Below are 19,848 nucleotides of genomic sequence, written 5' to 3'. Positions count from 1 at the left end.
TAGCAATTTTACACCAAATGTACAGTACCTGCAATTCTACACATTTTGCCATAGGGTGGAGAGAAATGTTTGCCGTTTTTAATATGATATCTGAGTGAGAGTGAATAACTAAAATCAATGGGGGCCCTCCAATCGATAATTCGACCATGATTACTACAAATTTAGATAGCTGGCTCGACTAACTTACCAATCTAAAACATTTTGACTGTCATAAGAGAAACTGCTGATGCACTACCAAAATTCTAAAATTGCACTTGTGTAATAATTCTGAAAATGTGTCCGCAGGCTTACAAAAGGGGTCCGCAGCTGCCAGTTGCCCATCCCTGCTCTAGCTTAAAATATCATGACAACAGCCTGGCCTCAAGGTGCCAGTGCCTATCATTACAACATGAGCAGAGAACAGGGTTGCACCAAAATGGCACCCTATTCCCTAATTAGTACACTACTTTTGACCAGAGACCTATGGCCTCTGGTCAAAAGTAGTACACTATATATGGAATTGGGTGCCATTTTAGACGCATGCCTTTTTCAGGCACCTCTCTTTTCTCTTCCTGCCAAGGCCTAGAGTCACGCTGGAGCCAGGCCAGAGCGACAGGCCGAGAGCTCTGCTCTGCTGGCATGCACATGCCTCATGGAACACGTATGTTCCGGCAGGAAGCACTGTTGTGTCTGTGTGTGTGTGTGTGTGTGTGTGTGTGTGAGAGAGGGGCAGAGAGAGAGAAATATCCAGTCTGAAGCTACTTCTGAAGCCAAAAAGTAAAATACAATAATCTCTAGATAATTATGTTATATAAAGCTAAGTAAATAAGTATACTAAGCTACCAAGCTGCTAGGACAGAACAGACCTGGCTGCACTTCAATTAGCACTGAAGTGTGAAGTGAGAGGTGTGAAAACTCTTGAGCCCAACAATGGCAGGAGAGTTTCACAGCCTCCCCCACCCAAATGCAGAGACCTCTGAAGCCCTGTGGCTTATCTCTGAGACACTAACTGCTGGCTGCTACAAAGAAGGGAACACAAGCAACTTAATTTTCCACATGGGGCTCTGAGTGGCGCAGCGGTCCAAGGCACTGCATCTCAGTGCAAGAGGCATCACTATAGACCCTGGTTCGATTCCAGGCTGTATCACAACCGGTCATAATTGGGCGGTGCAGAAGGTGGAGCTGGATGGCTGTCAGAGAGCTGGCTGCTCTACAGACTGACATGAGAGAACTTAAAGAGGCACACATGGCACTGAAGGACGATGTCAGAAAGCTGAGGTGTGACACAGAGCAGGACACTCCCCCAGACATGCCAGCAGAACAGCCCACCTCAGACCCGGGCCACAACGGGACAAACAACACAGGACCCACCAACCCAACAGAACCCACCCCATCCTAACAGCCCTCCTGTCAGCTCCCCCGATAGCCCTCCTGCCCACATCCACTGAGGACACACAAAAGCCAGAGATTGTGCTCCTCATTGACTCAAATGGCAAATACATTCATACATTCACTTTTTCCCAAATACGAAGTGGCTAAACTCTGGTGCCCAAACACTAGGCATGCCCTGGAGCTGTTGTCAGAGAACAGACTAGGCTCCCCCAGCCACATCATACTTCACACGGGCACAAATGACCTGAGGGCCAGCATGAAAGGGTGGCAACAGCACTCAAGGGAGTGATTGAAAAAGCTTCTTCTACTTTCCCCAACGCACAAGTGGTTATCTCCACCCTGCTACCAGGAAAAGACTTTCACCCTGCCACCATACAGCGGGTGAATGCAAGCATTTTGCGAGACTGTGCCTCAAAACCTAGTGTCTACCTGGCCCACCACTCCACCCTGGACTTGAACAGCCTTTACGACCAGGTCCACCTCTACAAGGACGTCACCCTCAACCGTAGCCCCAGCACCTCACACAGGAGCAACAAAGCAACGGACACCCCGCCCAGACCAGCAAGACACCCTCAAAGACCTGCAAGAGCCCCTCCCGAAGGACCTGCACCAAGAGAAACCACACCAAGAAGACTTACACAAAGACCACAGCATCACCAGCCACACCCCAACCAAGACCACCCCAAGAAAAACAAGGCTACACCCTATATGCCCGCCCCTATATGCCCACCCTACCCCCGCAGCAAGGACCTCAACATGACAGCAGGACACATGCCCAGTTCGTGAGCAGAGCAACAGGCTCAACTCCCACTATTACACCCGCCCAAGCCCCATCCTGCTACCTAAGAGGTATGTATCAGATGCTCAACATGCTCTGCTCACACCTACTGTGATGGTCCGGGCCTAAACCACACAAAAACAACACTAGACACTATGGAACACAAAGCTTTTCATATCTCATCCTGGAATATACAAGGTCTGAGGTAATCTGCCTTTGACCAAAAGAACAGGAACCCAGACTTAAAAGAAATTGTAAATACAGACATCGTCATCCTACAAGAAACATGGTATGAAGGAGACAAATCCACTGGTTGCCCTCTAGGTTACAGAGAGCTGGTAGTGCCATCCACCAAACTACCAGGTGTGAAACAGGGGGATGCTAATTTGGTATAGTGCAGACCTAACCCACTCTATTAAATTAGTTAAAACAGGAAATGTCCTCGTGTGCTACCTATATCCCCCAATAGAATCCCCATACTTTAACGATGACAGCTTCTCCATCCTAGAGGGTGAGATCAACAATTTCCAGGCCCAGGGACATGTACTAGTCTGTGGCGACCTAAATGCCAGAACTGGACAAGAACCGGACACCCTCAGCACACAGGGGGACAAACACCTGCCTGGAGGTGACAGCATTCCCTCCCCCATATGCCACCCTAGGCACAACTATGACAACATAACCAACAAAAACGGGTCACAATTCCTGCAGCTCTGTCGGACGCTGTGTATATACAGTGGGGAGAACAAGTATTTGATACACTGCCGATTTTGCAGGTTTTCCTACTTACAAAGCATGTAGAGGTCTGTAATTTTTATCCTAGGTACACTTCAACTATGAGAGACGGAATCTCCATCGATAGGAATAAATGCTATCGATGGAAGGAAAATAGTGTGGAAATCTACCAAAAAACAATTAGGCAACAACAAATGAAATTGCTTCTAGACAATTTCCTGGACAAAATGTTTCACTGTAATAGTGAAGGTGTAAACTTGGCAGTAGAAAACCTAAACAGTATATTTGACATCGCAGCTTCCCTATCAAATCTACAAATTTCAAGCGAACAACCTAAGAAAATTAACAACCGTGACAAATGGTTTGATGAAGAATGCAAAAACCTAAGAAAGAAATTGAGAAATCTGTCCAACCAAAAACAGAGACACAGAAAACTTGAGCCTACGCCTTCACTATGGTGAATCACTAAAACAATACAGAAATACACTACGGAAAAAGAAGGAACAGCACGTCAGAAATTAGCTCAATGTAATTGAAGAATCCACAGAATCTAACTAATTCTGGAAAAATTGGAAAACTCTAAACAAATAACATGAAGAGTTATCTATCCAAAATGGAGATGGATAAACCACTTCTCCAATGTTTTTGGCTCTATAACAAAGAACAAACAGCAAAAACATATACATGATCAAATACAAATCTTAGAAATCAACTATCAAAGACTACAAGAACCCACTGAATTCTCCAATTACATTGAATGAACTACAGGACAAAATATAAACCCTCCAACCCAAAAAGGCCTGTGGGGTTGATTGTATCCTACATGAAATGATAAAATATACAGACCACAAATTCCAACTGGCTATACTAAAACTCTAAATATTTGGAACCAAGGACTGATCACCCCAATCCACAAAAGTAGAGACAAATTTGACCCCAATAACTACCGTGGGATATGCGTCAATAGCAACCGTGGGAGAATTCTCTGCATTATCATTAACAGCAGACTCACACATTTCCTCAGTGAAAACAATGTACTGAGCAAATGTCAAATTGGCTTTTTACCAAATTACCATACAACAGACCACGTATTCACCCTGCACACCCTAATTGACAAACAAACAAACAAACCAAAACAAAGGGAAAGTCTTCTCTTGCTTTGTTGATTTCAAAAAAGCTTTTGACTCAATTTGGCATGAGGGTCTGCTATACAAATTGATGGAAAGTGGTGTTGGGGGAAAACATACAACATTATAAAATTGGCAAAAAACACACCTTTCTTTCCACAGGGCCAGGTGGTGAGACAGGGATGCAGCTTAAGCCCCACCCTCTTCAACATATATATCAACGAATTGGAGAGGGCACTAGAACAATCTGCTGCACCCGGCCTCACCCTACTAGAACCTGAAGTCAAATGTCTACTGTTTGCTGATGATCTGGTGCTTCTGTCCCCAACCAAGGAGGGCCTACAGCAGCACCTAGATCTTCTGCACAGATTCTGTCAGACCTGGGCCCTGACAGTAAATCTCAGTAAGACAAAGATAATGGTGTTTCAAAAAAGGTCCAGTTGCCAGGACCACAAATTTAAATTTAATCTAGACACCGTTGCCCTAGAGCACACAAAAAAGGACACATACCTCGGCCTAAACATCATCGCCACAGGTAACTTCCACAAAGCTGTGAACGATCTGAGAGACAAGGCAAGAAGGGCCTTCTATGCCATCAAAAGGAACATAAAATTTGACATACCAATTAGGATCTGACTAAAAATACTTGAATCAGTTATAGAACCCATTGCTCTTTATGGTTGTGAGGTCTGGGATACGCTTACCAACCAAGAATTCACAAAATGGGACAAACACCAAATTGAGACTTTGCATGCAGAATTCTGCAAAAAATGCCCCAGATAATGCATGCAGAGCAGAAAAGACGCCGATACCCGCTAATTATCAAAAGCCAGAAAAGAGCCGTTAAATTCTACAACCATCTAAAATGAAGTGATTCCCAAACCTTCCATAACAAAGCTATCACCTAAAGAGTGATGAACCTGGAGAAGAGCCCCCTAAGCAAGCTGGTCCTGGGGCTCTGTTCACAAACACAAACAGACTCCACAGAACCCCAGGACAGCAACACAATTAGACCCAACCAAATCATGATAACACAAAAAGATAATTACTTGACACATTGGAAAGAATTGACAAAAAAAACTGAGCAAACTAGAATGCTATTTGGCCCTAAACAGAGCGTATCCAGTGCCTGTGACTGACCCAAACTTAAGGAAAACTGTGACTATGTACAGACTCAGTAAGCATAGCCTTGCTATTGAGAAAGGCCCTCATAGCTTGTCTTCTCTTGGGAGCCAGGTCTGCCTATGTGCACACTGCTCACAAAATGAGGTGGAAACTGAGCTGCACTTCCTAACCTCCTGCCAAATGTATGACCATATTAGAGACACATATTTCCCTCAGATTACACAGACCCACATAGAATTAGAAAAAAAATCCAATTTTGATAAACTCCCATATCTATGGGTGAAATACCACAGTGTGCCATCACAGCAGCAATATTTGTGACCTGTTGTCACAAGAAAAGGGCAACCAGTGAAGAACAAACACCATTGTAAATACAACCTATATTTATGTTTATTTATTTTCCCTTTTGTACTTGAACTATTTACACAGCATTACAACACTGTATATAGACAATATGACATTTGAAATGTCTCTATTCTTTTGGAACTTTTGTGAGTGTAATGTTTACTGTTAACTTATTGTTCATTATCTATTTCACTTGCTTTGGCAATGTGAACATATGTTTCCCATGCCAATAAAACCCCTTAAATTGAATTGAAATTGAATTGAGAAATCAGGGGAGTGTGTGTGTGAGTGAGAGTGAAAGAGAGAGTGTGTGTGTGTGTGTGTGTTGCTGACTGTGGCCGGTTAGTTGATGTCCGTCTTTCTTTCTGTATAAATCTCACTAAATGTCAGACACACCACAGGCCCATGTCTCACTACTGTATCAAGCATCAGACCAAACAGAACAGGTCTAAACAACAATAACAACTTACTTATGAATCATATTCCACGTGTGAATTTCATACCCTTTTTCATATTTGGATGAGGACATTGATTTGCAATGCTTTTCAACCATTGTTTTTGGTCAAATCTATTTGACTAAGATTCATTCACTGCCATGACTTCAGTGGTGATTAGAACTAAAATAACATTTAAAATGATATTTATACAAAATGCTTTTACTAACATCTGTCTCTCACATTTTGAAATGTTGGCGTGAGGGACATTTCTGCTTATGTTTCAATAATATTAGAAAATAATGTTTGAGCATTTATTGGTAGGTTTTTTCCCAAAGCAACAACAATACAAAATATATAAACAAACACATAATGGAATGTCAAGCTAAAAAAATACATATCTCTCTAGTACATCCGGGATCCATGGATGTGAAAAAGCTGGAAGACAAGCAGAGAAAAGAGAAACCATCTTTAAAGACAGATTATCATGTTCATATAACCCTTCATAGTATTGAGAAACATTTCAAGCTGTGGATCAGCTTGGATTGGACAACATGGGAAACAATCTTTTCACAGAAATGTCATGTTTGATGCTGATGGTGACGATGGTGACAGTAATAGTGTGTGTCCCCTTGTGGATGGAAAACAACAACAACATACGCTTGATTGATTAATTGGTGTTTGGATAAACATAAAATGCAGCAGCTCCACTTTGTGCAGTTTTCCCAAACTATGTCCCCTTTACACTTGTACAAGTAAAATGGTGTGTGTGTATGTGAACTGTAAAATACACTAATACCACTATAACACAAAAGGTCAGGGCTATTCCATGTCATTGCATTGGTAATGAGAGACCTTTAACTTCTTTGAGATAGGGGGCAGCATTTTCACATTTTAATGAAAAGCGTGCCCAGAGTAAACTGCCTGCTACTCAGGCCCAGTTGCTAATATATGCATATCATTAGTATAGTTGGATAGAAAACACTCTGAAGTTTCTAAAACTGTTTGAATGATGTCTGTGAGTATAACAGAACTCATATGGCAGGCAAAAACCTGAGAAAAATCCAACCAGGAAGTGGAAAATCTGAGGTGTGTAGTTTTTCAACTCATCGCCTATCGAATATACAGTGTCTATGGGGTCCTATTGCACTTCCTAAGGCTTCCACTAGATGTCAACAGTCTTTAGAACCTTGTTTGATGCTTCTACTGTAAAGGAGGTGGGAATGGGAGCTGAATGAGTCAGAGGTCTGCCAGAGTGGCATGAGCATGAACGTTCCTTTTCGTTTCTAAAGACAAAGGAATTATCCGGTTGAAACATTATTGAAGATTTATGTTAAAAACATCCTAAAGATTGATTCTATACATCGTTTGACATGTTTCTACGAACTGTAATGGAATTTTCTGACTTTTCATCTGGCCTGCGCGTCATGAATTTAGATTTTTGAACTAAACGCGCAAACAAAAAAAGGAGGTATTTGGACATAAATTATGGACTTTATCGAACAAAACAAACATTTATTGTGGAACTGGGATTCCTGGGAGTGCATTCTGATGAAGATCATCAAAGGTAAGTGAATATTTATAATGCTATTTCTGACTTCTGTTGACTCCACAACATGGCGGGTACCTGTATGGCTTGTTTTTGTGTCTGAGCACCGTACTCAGATTATTGCATGGTGTGCTTTTTCCGTAAAGTTTTTTTGAAATCTGACACAGCGGTTGCATTAAGGAGAAGTTTATCTAAAGTTCCATGAATAAAACTTGTATCTTTTATCAATGTTTATTCTGAGCATTTCTGTAAATTGATGTGGCTCTCTGCAAAATCACCGGATGTTTTGGAGGCAAAACATTACTGAACATAACGCGCCAATGTAAACTAACATTTTTGGATATAAATATGTACTTTATCGAACAAAACATACATGTATTGTGTAACATGAAGTCCTATGAGTGTCATCTGATGAAGATCATCAAAATTAATCACTAACCTTTATCTCTATTTCTGCTTTTTGTGACTCCTCTCTTTGGCTGGAAAAATGGCTGTGTTTTTCTGTGACTAGGTACTGACCTAACATAAGCAGATGGTGTGCTTTCGTCGTAAAGCCTTAACAAGTTTATCTTTAAAATGGTGTAAAATACTTGTATGTTTGAGGAATTTTAATTATGAGATTTCTTTTGTTTGAATTTGGTGCCCTGCACTTTCACTGGCTGTTGTCAAGTCGATCCTGTTAAATCAAATCAAATCAAATCTTATTTGTCACATACACATGGTTAGCAGATGTTAATGCGAGTGTAGCGAAATGCTTGTGCTTCTAGTTCCGACAATGCAGTAATAACCAACAAGTAATCTAACCTAACAATTCCACAACTACTACCTTATACACACAAGTGTAAAGGTAGTACACTTGTAGTACACTGTTAACGGGATCTCAGCCGTAAGAAGTTTTAAAGCAGGCTAGACTAGCTTAGGGGTTTGTTTGGATATTTATTATTTATTTCCTTGGGTCCAGCTCAGCCCCTTTTTCCCACACCCCATTACCGTGTGTTTAAAATAAACCTGAAGTGTTTGACGGTAGATTTAAGTTGTCTGTGGTTTTTTAGTTCTCACTTACTTTTTCACTGGGTTGATTTGCATGAGATATGTTACGGGTCTCGTTTCCATCCTCCCTAGACTGCAGGGCCAAAGAGGTTCGTAACAGGCAATTAGGGCATTGTTCATGTGAGAGGCAACCCATCTTCCTAGGGAGACTAGCTCATCATCAGAACAGCTGGGTTATGCCGCTGATCAGATCATGTCCCAGGCAGGACGCAAAGGCCCCAGAGCAATATCAAGCTCTCTGGCATCACAATTAGTATTCCAAACAAATAGAAGCCAACTTTTTTTGACGGGGAGCAAAAGTTCAAGGCCTGCTTTTTTTCTCTACATATTGTAAAAATCTTTTAAAAAATAAGTCCATCCAGTTACAGTCCATCCTTGGCCTTTGATTACTGTGTTGAGTTTGGGGTAAGGGAATGCCATGCTGTGAAATAGCCCTGGATCCCTTTTGATCACACAGTCTAATACCGCTACTCGCCACCACCAGCCAACAACACTAGCATGGATCCTCACCCATTCACGTCCTTGGAACATTGACACAAGACTGTCATTCCCTTTTGCACTCATTCAGGGTGGTATTTCTCTCTCTTCCCTCCTCCTCCTGCACCTCTGAAGCCTTCCCTCGAATAAAATGTGGAGAATAAAAAACGACAAAAAATAATGAACAGATTGATGAGTATCATGGAGAGAGAGAGAGAACATATGGATGATAGAGTGAATGTGCTTGTGAATTACATTTGGGAGATGTGTGTGTGTGTGTGTGTGACATTTGGAGTGTTGCCTCCCGAGTGGCGCAGTGGTCTAAGGCTGTGCCACTAGAGATCCTGGTTCGAGTCCAGGCTCTGTCGCAGCCGGGCCACGACCGGGAGACCCATGGGGCGGTGCACAATTGGCCCAGCGTCGTCCGGGTTAGGGGAGGTTTTGGCGGCAGGAATGTCCTTGTCCCATCACGTGTTAGCAACTCCTGTGGCGGGCCGGGAGCAGTGCACGCTGACACGGTCGCCAGGTGTACGGTGTTTCCTCCGACACATTGGTGCGGCTGGTTTCCGGGTTAAGCAGGCATTGTGTCAAGAAGGAGTGCGGCTTGGCTGGGTTGTGTTTCGGAGGATGCACGGCTCTCGACCTTCGCCTCTCCCGAGTCCATATGGGAGTTGCCGCGATGAGACAAGACTAACTACCAATTGGATACCACGAAATTGGGGAGAAAAGGGGTAAAAAATAAAATTTAAATGGACATTTGGCATGTTTGAGTGGAGAATGTCGAGACTAAGATCAAAGGATGCTGAGATCATCTTGGATGAGGAGAAATGTCACACAGGTACAGATCCATATCCTGCTACTTCAGACCTTGGTGGAAGTGAATGATGGTGATAGGTGAATGGTGTACAATGTAGAAGTATATCCATCTGACGCATGTGTACCCGTGTGTGTTTCCTGTGTGTCAGTCTCACCTTGGTCTTGTGGCTCTGTTCGGTGCCCAGGCCTGAGCCAGGTGTGTGTAGCTCCTTGGACACCACACACAGAAACTCTGCCTGGTCCTCTGTCCCATAGCTGTACGACGAACCAATGTTCACCATCTACCACACGCACAGAGAGAGAGAAGAGAAAGAGCGAGTGAGTCACACACACACGGAGAGAGGAGAGAGAGACCGAGATGGCCCCATATCACAGCAGGTAAGCCCATGGATGCTCATGCAGAGAGCAGGGACAGATGAGGACAGCTTAGCAGCACTAAAACTACGGGTTGTGAGACTGAACTGTACACCCTGTCACAGTGACGGCAATGTTTAGCATTACAGCATCACTCAATACTCTTTACTAAACTGTCAATGTGACAACATATGGTAGCTTCTATTGGAACTTCCTTAGCTCCGCATCCTTTTTGCATCTCCTTCCCCTTATGATCACTGGTCTGTGTTTGCAACACAACATGTCTGTTTAGATCAGTCTTCTTCTGAGGGGAAGGAAATGTGAAAAGGTGGCTGTCTTTGTAAGCAGATTAGGACTGGGCCTTGGTCTCTGATTGGTCTTCCTCTGAGGCTCTGATTGGCTAACAGAGAGCAGGAAAGGAGTTGATTGGTTGGGAGGGTGGTAGAGGAGCAGCGAGTCCAACCCACAGTCCAGAGCAGTCCAGTGCGGGGCTTTCTGCAGGCGCGTACGCTGACCTGCTCAAACTTCCAGCCGTCCGACATGGTGGAAACCATCTGAGTCAGCTCCTCCTCCTGGCACTGCAACACCCGGTACACATGTTTAGGAGGTACCTGCTGATAGACGGAGAGAGTAAGACAGAGTAGTCAAAAGTTGGAGAAGGTGATAGGTGTTTGTAAGGAAATGTTTGTAAGGAAAGGAAGGAAAAGGCAGAGAAAAAGAGGATAGGGAGAGCGAGAGGGGTGGTGGGTGAAAAGGAGGGGGTAGAGGGAGGCAGTGTGTGTGTAGCCAAGGGGCAGTAAACTGTATAACACAGAGAGAGGAAGATAGAGAGATACATAACAGAAATACTGAAGAGGAGACATCATGTAGACAGGACAGAGGGGATGGGTGGAATATACTAGAAAATACAGAGGGAAACATGGCAGAACTTTCTGCACAAAGCACTGGGTGCGAGTCTGTGGTTTTAACCTGTAGCCATCTTGTATTTGTGTATATCTCGGCCGCTTATGTACAGTGTGTGTTTGACCTGTGTGACTTTACAGTCCCGCTCCAGGATCCGCTCCTTGATCAGTTTGATCAGAGGAGTGATGTTGTAGAACTCAGCCTCCTCCAACACACCTGGGAGAGAGAACACACATACACACACAGAGAGAGAGAAATCAGAACCATGGACAACCAAATCATACATATCTTATGTTGATTGGACTAAATTGTTTTTGGTATCTTTTAGTTGTCACTGCCAGGTCGCAGTTGTAAATGACAACTTGTTCTCAACTAGCCTACCTGGTTAAATAAAGGTGAAATATATCTATATTTTTAAAACTGTCTTAGACTAAGCATAGGTTATTAGATGATGTTGAAATGTTTGCGACTTGGGTAATTCATGTAATTCTAAATCAATAGTTGTTTAGTGGTCCGAAAATGTGGGAAACATTAACTTGCTTGACCATGCTGTAGGTCATGTAACTGTTTGTTCCATGCAATATGCTTTGTGGACGTGGACGTTGTGGTTGAATTTATTCTGCCACTGTATCTTCTTATTGTCTCGGCCTTAGACCTATATATCACGGTGTCAAGGAATATGAACTAACAGGTTATAGAGAAAGCAACTCAATTATCACAACACATAGGTTGAAGTATGGCTTTTTTTCTGGCTTCCCCAGTGATTTTACCCACGCACCACTGCTGCATGCTTATTGCTAGTCTTACAATGCATTAAAAATGGCATCATAACACATTATGTAGTACATGTCAAAAAATACCAAACGTAATCCAGTACCTTCTTCAGCCAACTCCTTGTTGTAGACTAGTTTGCCGTGTCGCAGGTAGTTGAGGATGGGGCCAAAGTAGGTGGGGTCTCTGTCTATCACATAGGCCCCTGTCTCATCCTACAGTAGAGGAGAGAACCATAGGAATTACTAGTATGAATAGGAGATCAATATTAAGTGCTATTCTATTGCGCTATTCTAGTCTATTGGGGTTTGGTCAATATGTAGGATTGAAACCCCCTTGCGATTACCTGTTATACACTAACAGCAAAAGTCCTCTTTTGTTGAGAAGGACGATAATTAGTGATTGAGTCTCTCTTACAGCCTAGGGATTATTGGGTTAGAGAGAGCTAGGGGCTAAGAATGAAGAGAGTAGCACAGAGACATGAGAGTAGCACAGAGACATGGAGAGAAGGGAGAGAGTTGGAGAGAGAGCCTGTTACATTCACATGGCTTGGCCCTTTCTTGGCTGACGGCCTGCCAGTGCCTTTACAGCATCTCCATAGAGTGCTCCCTTCCTGCTGATTACTCAACCAGCCCCAGGCACCCATCCTCAAACACAGACACTAGAGAGAGATGAGAGAGAGGCCAAGGAGTTTTAAAAAAGGAGACTGGCAGAGAGGGATTGAGGAACAGGAACAGAGTGGAGCGAGCTAGCAGAAGAGCAGAAAGAGAGAAGTAAACTATATATACAAAAGTCTGTGGACGCCCCTTCAAATTAATGGATTCGGCTATTTCAGCCACACATGTTGATGACAGGTGAATAAAATTGAGCATACAGCCATGCAATCTCCATAGACAAACATTGGCAGTAGAATGGCCTTACTAAAGAGCTCAGTGACTTTCAACGTGGCATCGTCATAGGATGCCACCTTTCCAACAAGTCAGTTAGTCAAATTTCTGCCCTGCTTGAGCTGCCCCATTCAACTGTAAGTCCTGTTATTGTGAAGTGGAAACATCTAGGAGCAACAACGTCTTAGCCCCGAAGTGGTAGGCCACACAAGCTCACAGAATGGGACTGCGAAGTGCTGAAGCACATAAAAATCGTCTGTCCTTGGTTGCAACACTCACTACCGAGTTCCAAACTGCCTCTAGAAGCAATGTCAGCACAATAACTTTTAGTCTAGAGCTGCATGAAATAGGTTTCCATGGCTGAGCACACAAGCCTAAGATCACCATGCGCAATGCCAAGCGTCGGCTGGAGTGGTGTAAAGCTCGCCGCCATTGGACTTTGGAGCAGTGGAAACGTGTTCTCTGGAGTGATTAATCACGCATCTGGCAGTCCGACGGACAAATTTGAGTTTGTCGGATGCCAGGAGAACGCTACCTGCCCTAATGCATAGTGCAAACTGTAAAGTTTGGTGGAGGAGGAATATTGGTCTGGGGCTGTTTTTCATGATTCAAGCTAGGTCCAGTGAAGGGAAATCTTAATGCTACAGCATACAATGACATTCTAGACGATTCTGTACTTCCATCTTTGTGGCAATAGTTTGGGGAAGGCCCTTTCCTCATTCCTTAAAGAATGAGAGCCTGCAGATCAGATCAGAATGAGAGAGAGGGCGCAAGAGTGAGATGGGCCGGAGGGATGGAGGGTAAGTGAGGCACTCAGCTGAATGAAGATGAGTCTTGGGAGCCAGGCAGAGAAAAGGAGAATGGACTGTTGACGAGAGCTGGCAGACACTGGAGAAAGGAGGAGCGAGAGGGAGATAGACAAGAGCAGAGGTAGAGATGCTGGGGAAAAGGGGGCTGGGCAGGGAGAGACAACCCAGAGCAACTGCAGTTGAGGACAGACAGACAGACATCTCCTCATTGGACATGACAGTATGTATTTTTTTATATATTATTTTTTTAAATGTATTCTTTATTTAACTAGACAAGTCAGTAAAGAACAAATTCTTATTTACAATGACGGCCTACCCCGGCAAAGCCCGGACGACACTGGGACAATTGTGCGCCACCCTATGGGACTCCCAATCACGGCCGGAAGTGATGCAGCCTGGATTCGAACCAGGGACTGCAGTGACACCTCCTGCACTGAGATGCAGTGCCTTAGACCGGTGTTGTCATGTATGATGACAACACCAGAATATCTCAGTACCATTGCTATGAGTGAAACATGAACGCACATGCACACAGCGAGGGTGAAGATTAAAAATGATCTACTCTCTCTCTCTGTATTTCCTGTCCTGTTTGTTCAGCCACACCGCCACCGGTCGGCCCATTAAACAGCCGCCACGGAAAAGTCAACCCTCACCTGGTGTGTTAATCGTTTACCCGAGGAACTACACAGTTTGCCTAGCCTAGTTCCAGGTCCCTATGGGGGCCTCACTGGGCCCACAGGAAATACCTGTTAGGAAAACAGGGGTGTTTGTCTCAACACAGAGACAGACACACATATAATAATTTGACTTATTCTAAGGAGAAAACAATAACTGACACCAGAGTGAGAGAGGAAGGAGAGAGGAGTGAGACTCATGGACACTAAATAGAAATAAACAGAAACATTTACTACACAACAAACATAAGTGGATAAAAAAAAGTAGAACAATACAAACTGAAAGACTAAAAATCACCCTAAGGAAAAGCAAAGCTAAAAAGGTGTGTTTTAAGATGTTTTAAATATTTGGGCCCCCCTCAGGTTCTCTGGCAGGCTATTCCAGAGGCTGGGGGCATCATAACTAAAGGCTGCCTCTCCATGCCTCTTGGTCCTAGGCTTTGGGATAGTTAAAAGGCCAGTTCCAGAGGACCTGAGGGACCTACTGGGTACATAACTTAAAAGCATGTCTGACATGTATTGGGGTGCACAATCATGGATTGATTTAAAAACCAATAGAATAATCTTAAAATTAATTCTAAAACTCACAGGCAGCCAGTGCAGAGACTTTAAAGCCAGTGTAATGTGTGCTCTCCGTCTGGTCTTGGTCACTACCCGTGCTGCAGCATAGAGTATTAGCATAGAGTATTACCGTAGTCAAACCTGCTTGTAATAAAAGCATGGATGAGCTTCTTTGAGATAGAAACGGCCACATCTTGGAAATGTTCCTCAGGTGGTAAAAAGCTATTTTGGTCAGAATCTAAAATGAAGGGTAACATAAACTTAACCGGACCCAAAATGGAACCTGGTGGAACGCCACATGTGATATTGATTTTCTCTGAGTTATGTTCACCAAGGGTGACAAAAACACTCTTGACCAGTTAAATAGCTCCTAAATCAATTTAGAACTGGATCAGAGGCTAACCCACTACTTCAGTCTGTTCAGAAGGACATCGTGGCCAAAAGCATAAATCCAAGAGTACAAGGACAGAGAGCTGTTTGGTATCTGTTGGCTCTAAGCTCATTTACCATTTTAACTAAGGCTTTCCCTGTGCTGTTGTGGGCATGAAAACCAGATTGGAATTCTTCTAAAATACAGTTGGCACTTTAAAAAAATCATTTAGCTGTTTGAAAACCAATTTCCACAGAATTTTACTTAAGAATGGAAGGTTGGAGATTGTCTGAAAATTGCTAATAGCTGAAGAATCTAGATTACTCTTCTTCAGAAGGGGTTTCACCATAGCAGTTTTTACTGCAGTGGGGAAAGTGCCTATGAACAGGAAGTGATTTACTTTAGCTTGCACTGTTTTAAAGAAGGTGGTGGGGATAGGATTGAGAAGGCAGGTACAAAGGCTTAAGTTGTGATATCACTTTCCTGAGCATGTCTGTGTCAACCAGGGAAAATAAATCCATAGTGCCTTTGCGTGGTAGGCTAGGGCACATAAACTTCTCATCAGGTCTTGCTTGACTCATATCCAGCCTAATGTCTGAAATAAACTAACCACATATAGATGTGGAGGAGAGCAGGATTGATCAGGCCATCAATGGTCAAGAAGAGCACTCAAATTGATCTGATTATTAGTGATCAAGTTAGAAAACTAAAAGGTCACACACAAAGACGATGCGACTCATCTATTCATTGTGGCCACTGGTGCAGGAGCCAGTCAACTGACAGTACAACACTGGGTTATGCATGTGGCCAAGGGACGAGACCATCTGTAATCATAGGCTACAAAAAGACAGACAGTCACTCTGAAATTAATCATATTATATAGCCCTACTGCATTAGTGATGTACGGTATTTCATGAACAGATCAGTCACATGTTGACAACCTACAGTGCCTTCAGAAAGTATTCATACGTTTTGACTTATTCCACATTCTGTTCCACATACAGCTGGATTTCAAAATGGATTTAAAAAAGTTTTACAAATCTCACCCATCTACACACAATACCTCATAATGACAAAGTAAAAACGTTTTTAGAAAGGTTTGCAAATGTATTGAAAATTAAATAGAGAAATCTAATTTACATAAGTAGTCACACCCGAGTAAATACATGTTAGAGTCAACTTTGGCTGCTATTACAGCTGCGAGTCTTTCTGGGTAAATCTCTAAGAGTTTTGCACACCTGGATTGTACAATATTTGCAATAATAGCTCTGTCAAGTTGGTTGTTGATCATTGCTAGACAGCCATTTTCAAGTCTTGCCATAGATTTTCAATACGACTTAAGTCGAAACCGTAGCTATGCCACTCAGGAACATTCAATGTCGTCTTGGTAAGCAACTCCAGTGTATATTTGGCCTTGTGTTTTAGGTTATTGTCTTGCTGAAAGGTGAATTTGTCTCGCAGTGTCTGTTGGAAAGCAGACTGAAATAAGGTGTTCCTCTAGGATTTTGCCTGTGCTTAGTTCTATTCTTTTTCTTATAAAAAAATCCCTAGTCCTTGCCGATGACAAGCATTCCCATAACATGATGCAGCCACCGCTATGCTTGAAAATTTGAAGAGTGGTACTCAGTGATGTGTTATGTTGGATTTGTCTCAAACATAACGCTTTGTATTCAGGACATAAAGTTAATTTCTTTGCCACATTTTTTGCAGTTTACTTTAGTGCCATATTGCAAACAGGATGCATGTTTTGGAATATTTGTATTCTGTACAGGTTTCCTTCTTTTGTCATTGAGGTTACCGGTAGTATTGTGGAGTAACTACAATTTTGTTGATCTATCCCCTAGTTTTCTCCTATCAGCCATTAAACTCTAAATGTTTTAAAGTCATCATTGGCCTCATGGTGAAATCCTGAGCAGTTGCATGTTTGTAGTGACTGGGTGTGTTAATACGCCATCCAAAGTGTAATTAACAATTTCACCATGCTCAAAGGGATATTCAATGTTACCCATCTACCAATAGGTAGATTGAAAGGTTGCAAGACCGAAAGGTTGCAAGATCGAATCCCCGAGCTGACAAAGTACAAATCTGTTGTTCTGCCCCTGAACAAGGCAGTTAACCCACTGTTTCTAGACGTCATTGAAAATAAGAATTTGTTCTTAACTGACTTGCCTAGTCAAATAAAGGTAAAATAAATAAAAAGGTGCCCTTCTTTACGAGGCATTGGAAAACCTCCTTGGTCTTTGTGGTTGAATCTGTGTCTTGGTCTTTGTGGTTGAATCTGTGTTTGAAATTCACTGCTGGACTGAGGGACCTACAGATAATTGTTGTGTGGGGTACAGAGATTAGGTATTCAAAATAATGTTAAACACTATTATTGCACACAATGTATGTGACTTGTTAAGCACATTTTTACTAAAGACATTTCAGCTTTTCATTTAATTAATTTGTAAACATTTCTAAAAACATAATTCCACTTTGACATTATGGTGTATTCTGTATAGGCCAGTGACACAAAATCTACATTCAATGCAATTTGAATTTAGGCTGTAACATAACAACATGTGGAAAAAGTCAAGAGGTGTGAATACTTTCTGAAGGCGCTGTATACCTGTAGATCCACCACCCCTCTAGTCTCGAAAATCCGACCCTAGGTAACAGGTGTTCGAGCATAGACACGCTACACAGGCCTGAATGAGGCAGCATTTGCACATTCACCTGACCCACTTGTCATTGCAGTACCAGAGCCATATCCGGTGGGGGTACCATTCACTCATTCCTCTTGCCTTATCAGATTCGGATGTCATCTTGATCAAAGCGAAGACAAGCGCTTGATCAATTCTCTTCTTACCGTGTCCGAATGCAAGTCCTGTTGTTGACAGAGCCGATAGAGAAAGGAAGTCTGTTCTTTGAGTAGGGTATGCCGCGTTGTGAGGAATACAGTACCGCCGATGTTCAAACGGACCCATTTCCCGTTATTTCCCACTGTTGTATTGACTCCACAACCGTTCCCGATGCTGTGCGTTTCCGTCCCACTTGATTCGGTAGCGCTCGAGGTGGTCGTATTCTCGCTTACCTCGCCGTCTTTATTGTTATTGTTGTTGTTATTATTATTGTAGCCCTGAGGTGTCGGTAACGAGCCGACTGCTGATACAGCCTGCGGCACCGATTTCCTTTTTTCCTCCGTTGCCATTAGGAAAAATAGCAATGGATGCAATAGCGTGCGTGCGTACCCACCGCTGTTAAGGTTCCTCTCTTTCAAACGGTGTACCTCGTTGTCTCGAGCTCCGCCCAACGATTTTTATATATACACACAGAGATTACTAACAGAGGACGCTGTTTTGAAGCCAAGGCACCTTCATTTTTGTACTCCTTCACAGAGCCCCACAGTGGAGGTGTCATAACACCCACAAAACCTATCGATCAAACAGGGAAATGGTTCCAATCGTTTTTCCACCATTCATTGTTCCCATAGGGGATTTTAGAAACACTTAAAACAAGGGATGAGTTTCGTGTAGGCTTACCCTGGCGTGACGTTTCGATAACGATGTAAATCTCTCTGGCAAGGTGACTTTTATCAATATATTTGGCTCTATTTACTCTCAGATTCAAAATGCTAATTAGTATCAAAGTAAGACATCATGCAAAACTACAAATCCCTGCAAGCTCCTGCACATCATCTCTAGCTGACACCTTTGCTAACAGGTATTGTGTCAATTAAAAACTTGCACAAGACAGTTCACAGAATTGTCCATTTAAATAAATGTAGACAATTTATTCATTACTACATTTAGCTAATATTAGATAGTTAATCCAGAGATTCTTACCTTTGCCTCGATTCGGCAGTCTCGTCCAGATCATCATGTCATTTGTAGTTCTTTATGATAGCTACATTAGTAGTTAATTAGCATTTCATTTTTGGGGGGTAAATACAGGCGAATATATTGATAAAAGTCACCTTGTCCTAGAGAGATTTACATGGCTATCAAAAACGTCACACCAGGATAAGCCTACACGAAACACAGCCCCTATTTGAAGTTTTTCTAAAATCCCCTATGGAAAAAATGAATGTTGGAAAAAACGCTAGGTTTTATGGGTATTATGACTCATACTGTAGTACTCTATGGTAAAAACACATTTTGGAAGCTATAGAAATGCAATTGTTTTGCCACGTTTATTCTATTAGACACCTTAATGCATACTTTTAAATTATATTATGTGAGCTAAACATTCAAATTAAACCATTTCAGTAGTTTTTTGAGAGTTCTAATGTTACTGTCCCCACTAAAGACATGTCATTTTGTCATTGAAACATTTAATTGAAATACTGTGGAATTCCATTCATTCCTATGGAGGACTGCTTCTTCGGGGAGTATCAATATGGTGGCTTCAGAAAAAACACACAAACCTGAGAATGTTGTACAGACAACTAATTCCCTGATTATTGGCATCCGGTCATCACTTGTGGTTCAAGTCAAGACCAGGGAACTAAACTGTGGCACAAAATGAGAAGTCTGAGCTGGTATCATTGTGTGTAAATGTCAATATTGGCCCGTAGGCTACATGTTCCCCAGCCCCGACTGACACAATTTACTGGACTGCACTGTAAACATAGAACCATGTAATGACCTCTGCCTGCTCAGTCATTAACTCAGAGTAATATACACCACACAAATGAACACACATTATACAAAACTAACAATCACATAACAAAG

The 19,848-nt window shown here is 42.6% G+C and overlaps 1 protein-coding gene across 9 annotated transcripts; it reads right to left on the bottom strand.

The window, feature by feature from the left end:
- Window positions 1-6,215: 6,215 nt before the first annotated feature.
- Window positions 6,216-18,514, bottom strand: LOC120046768 (BTB/POZ domain-containing protein KCTD5-like). Of its 9 annotated transcripts, none has more exons than XM_038992257.1 (7): window positions 17,985-18,514; window positions 11,942-12,050; window positions 11,189-11,280; window positions 10,629-10,775; window positions 9,963-10,088; window positions 8,528-8,587; window positions 6,216-6,353 (listed from the first exon to the last, which is right to left on the bottom strand). In XM_038992257.1, the coding sequence occupies exons 1-7, from the start codon at window positions 18,324-18,326 to the stop codon at window positions 6,321-6,323; spliced, it is 909 nt and encodes a 302-aa protein (XP_038848185.1). In that variant the 5' UTR covers window positions 18,327-18,514; the 3' UTR covers window positions 6,216-6,320. The 9 variants fall into 9 exon arrangements, 8 of the variants coding, with proteins under 8 accessions (XP_038848185.1, XP_038848186.1, XP_038848188.1 ...); XM_038992258.1 differs by having other exon boundaries at window positions 10,629-10,772; window positions 17,985-18,513; XM_038992260.1 differs by having other exon boundaries at window positions 10,677-10,775; window positions 17,985-18,512.
- Window positions 18,515-19,848: the final 1,334 nt, after the last annotated feature.

Source organism: Salvelinus namaycush, chromosome 4 (assembly GCF_016432855.1).
Source record: "Salvelinus namaycush isolate Seneca chromosome 4, SaNama_1.0, whole genome shotgun sequence".
Classification (NCBI taxonomy): Eukaryota; Metazoa; Chordata; class Actinopteri; order Salmoniformes; family Salmonidae; genus Salvelinus; species Salvelinus namaycush.
Note: the sequence above shows the minus strand (reverse complement) of the source record. Positions and strands in the feature narration are given on the sequence as shown.

Coding starts and splice junctions, on each gene's coding strand:
- LOC120046768 (XM_038992257.1), bottom strand. CDS start 18,326: ATGGCAACGGAGGAAAAAAGGAAATCGGTGCCGCAGGCTGTATCAGCA. Junction 10,776..11,188: donor GGGACTGTAAAGTCACACAG/GTCAAACACACA, acceptor TCCGTCTATCAG/CAGGTACCTCCTAAACATGT. Junction 10,089..10,628: donor GCACTGGACTGCTCTGGACT/GTGGGTTGGACT, acceptor TGCGTGTGGTAG/ATGGTGAACATTGGTTCGTC.